The following is a 13464-nucleotide window of genomic DNA, read 5'->3' on the forward strand; positions in this document are numbered from 1 at the left end:
TAACTACTAAACAAGTGCACCAAATGTAACTTCAGATGGTTAATATCTGTTTTGTTAGATTTTGGAAGTTTAACTTCATCAGCTTGATTTAGTATTGACCACAGGATCGGATGTAGAATCCATATCTTCAGAAACTGTAATTTTCTCTGTCTTAGACCAGCATAAGTATAGAGCCATGTTCATTAGCCATCATTCATCTTTCTCTTTCTTGTCAAACACTATTCACTTAAAGGATCAACTGAGCTAGTTTGAAACCTGAGGTCCAACTTACATTTGGCCATGAGTGCCATTTACAGTAGAAAACCGAATAATTGATGGCTGTCCTTTTTAGGTTTTGCCTACATCACAAATGCGCTGTCAGTGAAAGGTATTACACTTTAAAAAAAAGCTTATAAGGAGGCTTAGAGCCTGCCTATTACTTAGGTTTACTTACCATTAGTTGGCTCCTACGTTACTCTTGTTTCCTTGCTTGCTATTGGTCAGTGCCTGTTCCTCACCTCCGGCTTCCTCCATTACTGGGCTTCCGTATTTGTCCCTTTGTGTCCCTGCTGTTGAGCAGGGACCAAGTACTACTTCTTGTGGCCAGTGTCCTTCCACTGGCCACAAGCTCCTTAAAGTAATATTTTTTTTAACTGTCGACACCCCTGTTGTTCTCTTTAACCCACACACCCTGCCACCATTATTTTCCAAACTCCTCTCTCTTGTTACTTTTTTAAAATCAGTTTTACAGCGCAAACTCGACCCGTCGGTATTGGAGCGCTTTACATGAGTAGCATTTACTTTACTCAAGGACACATTCATTTTTTATTTTTGGCCTGGGGAGTTTCAGTGATTTGCCCAGAATCAAAGGATGTTGAGACTCAAACCTGCTTCCCTTGTTTCACAGGCGGAGGTTCTGGTCATAAAGCCACATCCTCTTTAAAAGATATTAACAAAGCCAAATAGCTCACACTGAGCTATTTGGTTTTGTTAATGTTTTTAAAGATATTGCACATCAGCACAGGCTTCTGTGCAACATGACTTAAAGTAGACAAAAAATGGCTTTGTGAAGCTGTCAATTCTAGCCGGCCATCATTGCTTTGTTTTTATTTACCTTGAGTCATGTTGCACAACAGCTCCCGTGTAACATTATAAAAAAAGAACATTGCCAATGCCAATAGGTTTCATATGGGCAGAACCTATTGGCTTTGCCAATGCTTTTTATGCTTAGCTTCCAGGCTGTGGAATTCCTTTTCCATTAGATTATAATGGAGCATCGTTTGCTGTCTTTCAAATGTCTTCTGAAAGTCCACTTGTTAATAAATTCCGTGAACAATTGCTCCGAGGATAATGTCCCTTAGAATCCCTACCCCGGTTAAACAGGCTCTACAAATCATGTATAACATAAAAGAAAATAATGCAACATACATTGAACAATGCATATTGTTCAAAGTTCTTACCTAAGAAGATTAGGTGCCCATACAATTGCCAGATTCCTTGCATGCATGCTGGTTTCAGGACTGAAAGAAGCCATATGGACTAAATGCTTCATTAAAAACTCCAAGGTCCTAGAACACAGAATACAAAAAAAATCATGGAGGTGATGTGAGGTGATTCTGTTTGCTGTAAGACACAACGCTGAACCACCAAAGGATTTTGGTGCTGCATTGATGATAATACAACTGAATTGTCAACAATTTTAAGATTACTGTCACAATAATTCTTAAACAAAAATATTTTACATCTCTTTCTGAAAAAGATTCTGTGTATTGATCTTCTGAAGGCAGTGTGCTATAAGTTCCATACGGTGCTCATCCCTTATCAAAAGAGTTCCAAAACCATTGCCAGCATTTGTGTTTGTGCTTTTCATAGGTGGCCAAAGGAGGTGAACTGGGTGAAAGTGGAGAGAATAGGAGACATATTATTTTCAAGAAGATGATCAGGATGGTATCCCATGAATGCTAGTTTGTAGCACTGCCAAGTAAAAGCAGCCAAAAGTTGGCTGTCCAACAAAAGATGTTTAGGTTAAATATCTCCATATACATTTTAATGTGGTTGAGCCTGACATGGTTTGTTCCTGAAAGCACATGGCAGAGGTTTTGCCACAATATCAAACTTTTGGTATCATCCAGACCTTAAATCATCTCCCAATATTGACTGTAAACAACGTATGTAGATTTGGAGTTAAGAATGCTAATTCTGTTCTTTCCAATCTATGCTCTCCTTGCTAATAGGTTGGTAGTGGATACTGCGTAGTCAGTATATGTAGCATTTATTGTTAACTATATTAAGACATACAACACTTCAATGGGGCCTAGAAATTACCTGACTAGTTGTAAAATATCAGATGTTTATTTTCCGAGATTGAACACATACATTAAAAGAAAGGCATTACAATGCTGACCTGGTTGGTACCAAGTAGTATGAAACAGACCGGGTGGAAGGGCTGTTTAACATAGGTACCCTATCATTTGAGTTTATTACATACAAAAGCCAAATATTAAGAAGGTCCTCACACGCGAAGGAGATATAGGGATAGGTGATCAAAAAACAGCCTCTGCTGTCAATTAGTCATTTTTGCAATCCACACAGTTATTCACTGATGGATTCATCACCATCTTATTTATTTTATTGTTTAGTTATTGGTTTATGTGCGCTTCTCTCCTATGTTGCATTGTCCACTCTAAAAGTCTTGAAATAGTTCTCCTTTTTTTATGTTTAATTCACACCCCATTGTGATAAGGCTTGCTTAATCGTGAGTTCCTCATTTTGTCTTGAAAATATTCAATCCTTTTTTTTTTCTTTTCAAGTTTTCAAGTTGTATTTTACAAATTATGGCAAAAGACTTTTGCCACTTCATCCACATTTTAAAAAATACATAAAACTCTTCAAATTGATAACCTGGAAACACATTGTTAAAAATGAATGTGAATTTTAACATAACACCAACTAGTTCTAGGGCTCATGGATTTCTGAAAACAATACATGTTTAAAGGAAGCAAAAATGAAAATAATGTGGAAACCTAAACACATAAAGGTGGAGTCAAGTGTCATACTTCACAAAACATAAAGACCATGTTTGCAGAAATTGTTTGACCTTCAATCAAGCATTCAAACTTTCTGTGATGAGCAAATAAAAATGAGATCAATGGATTCGTGGTGAGCAAATAAAAATGATATCAGTGGAGTGCTTTCAAATCTTGTTTTAGGGAATATGTTACATTACAACGTGATCATTTAGATCGCATTACGTTACATCGCGGTTAGTACAACGCAAGTCGTTACAACGACTTGCGCTAGAGGTGCTGGACTTAGGAATAGTATGATTTACTATTCCAACTCCAGTGTGTGTAACAGTAGGAAAGGTGTTGGAATAGACCGCCATGAAAAGTGTGGCAGTGAGGAAACATAGGGGGCCATAAAGGGCACCCTGGTGCCTCACACCATGTGGATGCACACTGGGGGCATAATATGTGCCCCCCTGTGTGCATGCACACCAGTGCCAGCATGGCATGGACTGAAGCAGGCCATGCCGTGCAGGTACTGCCTTTGACGTTTCCATAGCGGTGCCTATTTCATAGGCACCTCCCTGGGAACGCCCAAAAAACACCCGCCAGACCATGAGAAAACTCCTGATCTGGGGCGGTTCCTACACAGGTTTGGGCTGTGCGGGTGCAGGGCGGTCCTACTCCCTCACCACCGAACTCATAATAAGGCCCTTACTTATTCTAAGGTGACACTGTTAGGTGATCACTGCTGAGAGACTTTCTTGATGACACTGTATGCAATACAGGTTTTTTTTCTCTTTACATTTGTTTGTGGAGCTGTCTCATTTTTATTGATTTTGCAGTAGACTAGCCCAGATTTAGTATCAATAGAATTGCTCCTTTAGAATATATCTCATCTTAAGGCACGTTTGTTTTGCGTAACCGCTTTACATCACATCATTGATATGACAAATGATGCATGTGTGTGGAACCAAAATATAATTGTAGAATATACTTTACCATAAATGATGAGTCTAGTATCATGTACAAAAGTTTCAGGGCCTTGGAGTTAAATAGAACAATCCACATCTTATGGAACAATACTTCAATACTTTTGTGAACGAGATTTAGAACAGAGTATTTTTGTCACAACCAAAGCGTATCACCACTTTTTATTACCTGTAGTGTGGGGGTGGAAGCTCCTTCAATACCTCCTTGATTTTCACAAGCCGACCCTCCTCCAGCTGGATGGCTACAGCATCCTGGTTCAGAGAAACATGTTGAAAAAGAGTAAGCATCCGAATTGTCAGTGTGTTGTTTTAATTAAAATATATTGTAGATACCTTTGAAATTAATAATTACTAACTGATAATCCCTTCTAAAGAGGATAGCAGGTACAGATTGAAATGGAGGTAGAATTGAAATAGACGCTTTTGACGCAAACACATAATTTTAATCAAAATCAATGTAAATCTAACGTACAGGTCAGGGCCACCCACTCACAGCTGCTTCAACAGCACTATATACTTACAGCAAATTTGTCATATAGCTGATACGTGAGGAGTGGATTGGGAAGTTCTCTGAAGTAGGCCTTGCATAGGGAGCTCACACAGTGAATATCCTGTAGATAAATCTCCTTATTAAGATCAGGGCTACGTTCCAAGTCAAACTCTTGCCTACGAAGTAAGATGTGAAAGTGAGTGGTTACTGATTTACATTTGCATGTCATTTAAATATTATTTATTGTTTGGCAAAGCATTCCACTTACACTTTACTTTTAATCTCAGTAAATGAATATAGCCTCATATATATCTACATGCAGTAGGCATGAGAATCTCAACCATACCAGGCATGGAAAATAAAGCAAGATTGTCACTGAAAACAATGTAAAATCATTTTTCTTGCTCTCATTGCCTCTAGAGATTGTTACATTGGCTAAGCACTGTTCCGATATCTTGGACCAATGCATCATGTAGACCCTGGGTTGGTACAAAAAGATGTGTTGACTGCTAGAAATGCCCCAATGGTTGTCTTCCACCAAAGAATCCAATGAACAAGAGGGAAAAGTCAAACACAATATCCTTGGTTTCCCAAAAGAGAAAATATATTTTTCTTGTACATTTAAAGCTATGAATATTTTTATAGCACTAACATTCAGGTTACTCACACATTATGAGGAATTTCAGCATAAATCACCCACCTTTGTCACACGTATGGACCTGGCCATCATCAACTGAGGTCGTACTAGCCAAAAATTACCTTTAACATTTGCTTTAATTTGTTACAACATTGTCGACACAGGAGAATTACATTTAATGACCAATAGGATTTTTGAAAACCTATTGTTTGCCAATTGGAAATCTACCTCTATTGGATATAAATGAAAACAATTGGATTGATGGTTAACTATTCAAAGCATCTCTGCATATGAAGAATATCATGTTTTTGTTGGTTTCTGGGAAACAGTACGTAGGTTTGAGAGCTGAGACTTTAAAGCCAGAGCAACATAAACAGTATTTTTTTCCCGATTGCTCAGTCGGGTTTCCTCTAGATTTTGAGAAACCGTACGTGGGATAGGATTCTAGCGCATTTATTCCAACCTGTGAAACTGAAACCTACGGGAGGGGAGATGATTTATTTACCATAAACCCAACCTTGGTCACCTCTCACTCTTCCCCCTGGCAGACTATCCCTCTCAAACAATACCATCTCAAACCTAGATGTGCTACACCTGGATTATCTCATAACGAAGTGGAAGTCCTGTTCAACTCCTATGCCACTCCACCAACAAACCTTACAACCCCAAAATCCCAATCATCCTCATCATGAGCAGGCTCCCCATCACCAACGGCCCTCCCAGACCACCACCCCAATTCACCTCCATCCAACTCATGCAATCCGAACCGAAAGCAGCAAACATACTGAACTGCCTGCTCCTAAACTGTTGGTCAGCATTGAAGTATGCCACTGAAATAGCAGAAACCATCCTACTTCCCAAAATCGACCTATGCTTTCTGGTTGAAACTTAGCTAAACAACCACTCATCAGCCATCTTGGATCTCCTCACCCCACCAGGTTTCTCAATCATCCATTGTGAACGCACAGATCACTCTGGTGGTGGTCTAGCAATCTTACACAAAAATGGCCTTCACCTTATACAATTCCACATAACCGAATACTCAACCTCTAAATACCTAGGAGATACCATTTCCTCAAAAGGCCCAAATCCTTTAAAACTCCACATCATCTATCACCATCTAGGTGACAAGCACCAATTCCTAGAAGAATTAAAAGACCTCATAACTTAAAACTCCTTGAAATATCCCACAGACATCATGCTGGGAGACCTAAACCTACACCTAAATGATTCCAACAACACTATAGTACAAGCACTAGACTCCCACCTAGAAGCAAAAGGTCTCACCCAACACTGCAAAAGGCAAACCCACAACAAAGATGCGACCCTTTACGCCTTCATCTCCTACAGCAATGACATATCCCTCCACTTCATCCTTCCCATGGACTGGTCCGACCACCACCTAATTCTTTTTGACCTGCACCAAACCAAGTCCCACACCCAAACCCACCTGCCGAAACATTGGACAAGAAACCTGCACTAAATCCACCAAGCAGAACGAGAATCCCTAATTTGCTACAAAATCAATCTCCCACCCAAACTGTCAACCACAGACGGACTCACTTCACACTATAACACTGAAATGACTGCACTCCTTGACACCATCACCCCCATAAAACTAAAAAAATCAAGAAGTGCCCCCTCCAGACCTTGGTTCAATTCAGACCTTAACAATTAGAAGCGACAACTCAGAATGACGGAAAGAAAATGGAGAAACCAACCCTCTCTAGGTCATCTCTCACTCCTCCAAACAGAACGCCTAAAATAGAAAGGCACATATACAGTGAAAAATCAGACTTCTTCAGAGCCCAACTACACCATTCCAGAAACCACCCCAAAGACCTCTTCAAGATCATCAAAACTAAACCTCATCCATTCCTTAACATCCTACAGATGTGTCAACTAAAAGTTGTGAAGAGTTTGCTAAATTCTTTGCACACCAGATAACAAACATTGAACTCTCATTAGACCTCCTCCCCCTTGTCCTACCTCCAAAGACTCTGCATCCAACGCGAGGCATTCTCATAGCCCCTCACCAATTGATGTTGCTGTCTAGAATTCCAACACCTCAGAATACCAAAACCAAAGCATCAACCACCTGCATCCAAAAAACAACGCAAACCAGTCCGAATTCGCAACCATATCTGAAAAGGAAGTCCGGAAAATACTTTCATACTTTAACAGCGACCTCCCACCTCTCTGAACATCTCCCTTCCTCCCTTGTAAAAAACACTCAGACACATCATCGCTGTACCCTGGACGAATATCATCTGCTCCTACTTATCCAGCGGTTCCATGCCAGCCTCCTTTAACTTGGCAGAATCACCCCCCTCATCAAGAAGCCTGACGCTGACTCCAACACCATTAATAACTACAGACTTATCACCAACCTCCTGCTACTTTTTGAAACCATCGGAAAATGTGCCCTCTCTCACTTGCACAATCTCCTGGAATGAATGAATCATAGCTTCTCTTGTAGTGTTTTTTATTGTTTTTAACTGTTTTTCTTTTTTATATTTTTATGAAACTATTGACGAATTATGTCTTTTTTTATTTATGAACTTTTATGATCTGTAAACACAGCTCAAATAAAGTAATTTCTGAGTCTGAGTGTCCTCTCTCAATTAAACAACCACATTGAGAAATTCAGCTTGCACAACGCATTCCAATCTGGATGTAGGAAAGGCCGCAGTACAGAAACTGCAATCCTGAACACAACTGATGACTTACACAGATCTCTCGATGAAGGAGATGCATGTCTCCTCATCTTCCTGGACCTCTCAGCGGCCTTTGATACCCTAAATCACAACACTCTTCTCAACACCCTCACATAACGGCAGGCATCAGAGGCACCGTCCTACAATGGTTCCCATCATACATGAGTGAAAGATCTAATCTAAATAAACAAGTCGACATCGACAGTAACATCCGTCACCCAAGGAGTCCTCCAAGGATCAGTCCTATCCCCTACCCTCTTCAACCTCTACCTGGAACCTCCTGCACAGATCCTTAACCCCTTCAGTGCCCATGACGAGATAGTCTCGTCATGGAGCACGGTTGCGCTGTGCCCATGACAAGACAATCTCGTCATGGACCCCACCCGCTAATGAAAGGCCCGGCACTGGAGGGGGAAAGGGCGGGGCACTCAAGGGGTTAAAGAAGCCAAAATGGCCTATCATCTTTATGCAGATGACACCCAAATCTATATTAAAATGACCTCACACAAAGACATCTCAACAACACTCTCTCCCTGATACACAACTGGCTCAACAACAACCACCTAAAATTAAACCCCAACAAAACCGAACACCTCCTCATCCAGCCGTCAAACAATCCTAACCCCATCCACCACTGGCTCGACAGTCTAAACTGCACTAAACTGTAAACTACCTACATCTAACTTCGTCAAACCGCTGGGGATTACTCTTTACAAAACCTGAATATGAAAGAACATATCAACGCCTCTGCAAAAAGTTCCTTCTACACCTTAAAACACATCAAAAAGTCAAACCATTTATCCCTTCTGAAGACTTGAAGAACGTAATCCAAACCCTTGTCCTATCCAGGCTGGACTGCGACAGTGCGATGATTACTGGCACTCCAAAAACCCACCTTCTGCAAATGAAGTCTGCTATTAATGCAGTGGCTAGACTGATCCTTAGTTTACAAACAACAAGGGCAACCCTAGAACAAGAACCTGGGGCAGTATCTACTGTATTCCAAACAGTGGTTCATGAGCTAAAATAACAAACTATAAAACAATTAGTGTGAAAAAGAGAAAGAAATTCTGCAAGAAAGAGAGAAGAAGCTGTGCTAGCTTAATTTTACAAAAACCATGTACATAAATAATCATTGAAAATAATTATTAATATAAATTCGATAAAACACAAAGGAAAAACAAAATATTAAGGGCGCTCATACAGTTACACAAACAATGATAAAGTTTTGAACATTGACAAGTGTAGACTGAACAAACAGTGGCAGAGAAAAAACATGAAACAACACCAGATAACAAAATACATAATATAACATTGGCAAAATGTGATATAGCCAGGAGGTGGAAGGATACACGGGCCCCCTCGGTGGCCGCCTGGAAAAATGGTCTTGACTTCTGCATGGGGCTGGAACAGCCAATCTGTGTGGCCCGGGGATGTGCGCGTAAGCACTACAAAATATGGAAGCGGTGGGCAGACTATAGGGGTTTGTGGTTGGAGCCTCCGATCGCAGCAGATGAGGGTAGGGACAGGGAGGTTGGGCCTGGCACGGGGGGTGGGGGGTAGCCTGGGGTGTGTGTCTGCTAAGACTGGCACTTTCCTACTTCTGTTCTGGTTTCTCGTTTATTATGTCCTTTAGTCACATATTATGAGCTGGTGGACTGGTCTCAGGGGTCGTTGCGCAACTCGGGTGGGGGTGCAGGGGGGGGTAAGTTGGGGATGGAGGGTCTGATATCCTAACAGATACTCAATGTCAAATATTTTGGTTGCTTTGCTTTACAAAAAGGTCAGTTGCTGTCCTGCAAATGTATAAACTGATACAGCAGTGGCCTCTGGGGTACAGATCCCTGCGTCTTCTGTGCAATTTGACAATAAAATTTGTTTAAAAAAAAAAAAAAATACATAATATAACAATTGTGTCCTCTCTTAATTAGGCCACGTTTTTAGGCGTCAACGGCGTTTCGACCCACGGATACTTTGAAGGTCATCTTCAGGACAAAGACTTCAAATTCGAGAGCGTCCACTTTCTTATCTACAAAAATGAAATGTATACATGGGATACAATGTATACAATGTATACAATACATGTATACAATAGGAAAAAAAAACTGTTTTTGTTTTTATACTCGGCACCGAGAATGTGACAAGAAAATCGGAAAGGGTGATTTTAAAGACAAAAGCCAATAGGACAAGACCTAGCACCCCAAGATTCCAAAGCTTGTGAAAAGAATCAGAAAACTGTGAAAAAGATGAAAAAAGAGAGTGTAAAAAAGGAGCTAAACAGTCACCTCACTGGATCTCCATAATATACACAAGGGCACCATTCTTTCTGTGTCGGGCAAAATTGCCGGGATTTAAGAGGAGATCCTATAGCTGTCAAACAATAAAAAGACAAAGGCATACGTTTACAAGAAAGAGTTGTTTAGGGATGGATTCTTGCCTAAATGAAGGTTATAAGAAGATAAACCCTCATACCTGTCGGTATGACACAAAAAAGTCTCACGGCATCCTTTAGACCTTAATTAATAAGACACTGGGCCAGCTCGGGCTGCGAAATCAGTGAGAAGATCAGGATGTTGGTTTGCCCAACAGTCAGGTAGCAGGAATCAAAGTCAGAGTGAACAATTCAATTACTGCAAAAGATTTAAAGGAGAAATTCTCAAGCATTGATAAACTCCCAGTAGATTAAACAGAAGACCCACTAGATTTTGTATCTAAAGGGCACCCGTCATTCATGTCTTCAGAACCTGACAACCCGTGATAGGGGTCCGAAGGTTATACTTAAAAACCATGCGCATGGATAAAAATCGCTCGCCTTAAATTAAATTAGATCAAAACATACACGGACTCCTTCGGGCTGGAATAAGAGCAGGGAGCCATTCCCTGTGGCCATACTAATGCCATATCTCTAGTATGGCCACTGATGCAGTAACTAACATCCAGACCCGGGAAGAATCTTTATACCCAAGGGTCTCTACGCGTATCACAAAATTAGTCTAAACAAGGCCAGAAATGAATTACACAAAACATACATACACATAACAGACATGCAGTGAAAAGAATCCTAGAAAGGTACCATTTCTCCCTAACGAGACCATCAAGGCCGTAATTCATTACAGGGCCAAGATGAACGTCAAGCGTTTTAGAAAAATGAATAAGTTCAAATAAAAAGCAGTTCGACAAGTCATGCTTCTCAGAGGATTCACTTACTTCCAAAATTTTAGTATTCCCGTGCTCCGCGTCCCGTCAGCATTTCGAATCTGGAAAAATTAGGGCCGATACAGGAAGTGGACCAGCTCGTTGGTTTTAAAGCGTGCCATCATCACCATAGAACGAGGACTGGTCAAGGCCTTAAGACTCGATTAAAAAATGCAAATTTATCGAAACGATTCGAAGCTAAAATAATATTGTCAAAAATTGTTAGTAGTATCGAGTGACTCAAGAATATTAAAATATGTCAAGGAAATGACATTTGGGGTCGATCTCACCCATTGTATGCAAGTCTAAAATACGCGGCCATCTTTCACTGGGCAAAAAAGTTCAGAAAAGTAAAGAAAAAGGGAAAAATAACCCGTTTCCCAAAACCTCACAGTTTTATATGTGCGGAATGCTAGACACATTAGTAATACAACCCAGTTTACTTATATTATTGCATGCTATGTTGCCAAAAATAAATATTTTTTCATAAAGCATGGATTATTGGCATTTTGATATATTATAATCTACTGGTTTGATGGAAATACATCTATGTCGTGAGTATACATTTTCCAAATTTATCGCATTGCATTTGACAACAAGCATCATATTTGACGACAGAAATTGTAACACAAAATGTCGACAGTATACAATAATCCGCTTAAAAATAGAGTCAAAGATCTATATTCAAGACTTCAACTTATTTTTTCACAATCGATTTGCATAGACAGATAGAATGCGATGATGTTGTAAAACGTATTAGTACTTCCGCACCAATTACAAAAAATGCTAAAATTGCATTAAGGCATAAACATGTAATACAATAAAGCCCACGTTCAATCTTGTATATAGTTAATCGAACCTTTTCAAAGAGAAGTAAGAGATATTATTACCCAAAAACTGAAAACATGTGCTTATCAAAAAGAATTCGATTTGAGCGGCTAAAATCACAGAATATTCTAATGCAATAATGATGTCCACAATATTGATAATTTAACAACAATTCCAAGGAAGCTCTAGGGCACGGGTACTCATAGTACGGCCCGCGGGCCGCCAGCGGCCCGGCAAGCCTTTCTTGGTGGCCCGCGGACCTTGCAGACATCGAACCGGTGGATTTTGTGTTTTTTTACAGTCTCAGCAAACACAGACTCTGCTCTTTGGGGGCCGGGCGATTCAAGTGATAGTCCGAGTGGAACTGCAGGGGCGCTAAGAAGAGGTGAAATACAACAAAGCCTCGTTATCATGCAAATGGTCTCTTAAAGACCTGTGAAGTACTCTGGTGGGGCTGTGTGTGTGCCCCAGAAGGGAAGCTGCCTCAGCTGCCACACAGCCACACAAGCGGGGGTGAGGTGACAAAGAATGACAGAGGACAGCAGGGTATGAGATTCGGGTGAGGTGACAGAGGGTGACAGAGGGCAGTAGAGAGAGACAGAGACAGATAGTGATAGAGACAGAGACAGACAGAGACAGGGACAGATAGAGACAGAAACAGAGGCAGAGACAGATAGAGACAGAGACAGATAGAGACAGGGGCAGACAGAGCTAGATAGAGGCAGAGACAGGGACAGACTGACAGAGACAGAGACAGATAGAAGCAGAGACGGATAGAGGTAGAGATAGACAGAGACAGACAGCGATAGAGACAGAGAGAGACAAAGATAGAGGCAGGAACATATAGAGGCAGAGACAGACAGAGACAGAAACAGACATAGATAGAGACAGATAGAGGCAGAGACAGGGACGGGGCAGACAGATAGAGGCAGAGACAGACAGAGACGGAAAGGGAGACAGAGGGAGGGAGACAGATAGAGGCAGGGACAGATAGACAGAGACAGATAGAGGCAGAAACAGACAGAGACAGACAGACAGAGACAGGTACAGACAGAGACAGATAGAGGCAGAGACAGGGACGGGGCAGACAGAGACAGACAGAGACGGAAAGGGAGACAGAGGGAGGGAGGGAGACAGAGACAGGGACAAACAGAGACAGGGACAGACAGAGACAGCTAGAGGCAAATACAGGGACAGACAGATAGAGGCAGAGACAGAAAGAGACAGAGAGATGGAGAGGGAGACGGAGAGGGAGACGCAGGGAGACAGGGAGTGGGAGAGGGAGGGAGGGAGGGAGAGGGAGGGAGACAGAGGGAGGGACACAGAGAGGGAGGGACACAGAGAGAGAGGGGGACGGAGACAGAGGGAGGGAGACAGGAAGAGGGAGACAGAGGGAGGGAGGCAGAGGGAGGGAGGCGGAGGGGGGCAGAGGGAGACAGAGGGAGGGAGTCAGGGGGTGACTGAGGGAGGGAGAGGGAGGGAGGCAGAGGAAGGGAGGCAGAGGGAGGGAGACAGAGGGGGAGACAGACAAAGGGAGACAGAGGGAGGGAGACAGAGGGAGAGACAGAGGGAGGGTGACAGGGAGGGAGACAGAGGGAGGGAGACCAAGGGAGACAGAGGG

General features: G+C 41.7%; 1 protein-coding gene across 2 annotated transcripts in view; it reads right to left on the minus strand.

Annotated features, from left to right (window-relative positions):
- ARHGAP30 (Rho GTPase activating protein 30) overlaps window positions 1–13464 on the minus strand; it is a 144610-nt gene that overhangs the window by 61346 nt on the left and 69800 nt on the right. For both annotated transcript variants that reach the window (XM_085637459.1, XM_085637458.1), the window contains exons 3-5: window positions 4498–4642; window positions 4146–4228; window positions 1440–1547 (exon numbers count right to left, since the gene is read on the minus strand). In XM_085637459.1, the coding sequence (XP_085493585.1) occupies window positions 1440–1547; window positions 4146–4228; window positions 4498–4642 (336 nt within the window). The remainder of the gene's footprint in view (window positions 1–1439; window positions 1548–4145; window positions 4229–4497; window positions 4643–13464) is intronic.

This window comes from Triturus cristatus, chromosome 12, assembly GCF_964204655.1.
Source record: "Triturus cristatus chromosome 12, aTriCri1.1, whole genome shotgun sequence".
NCBI classification, from domain to species: Eukaryota; Metazoa; Chordata; class Amphibia; order Caudata; family Salamandridae; genus Triturus; species Triturus cristatus.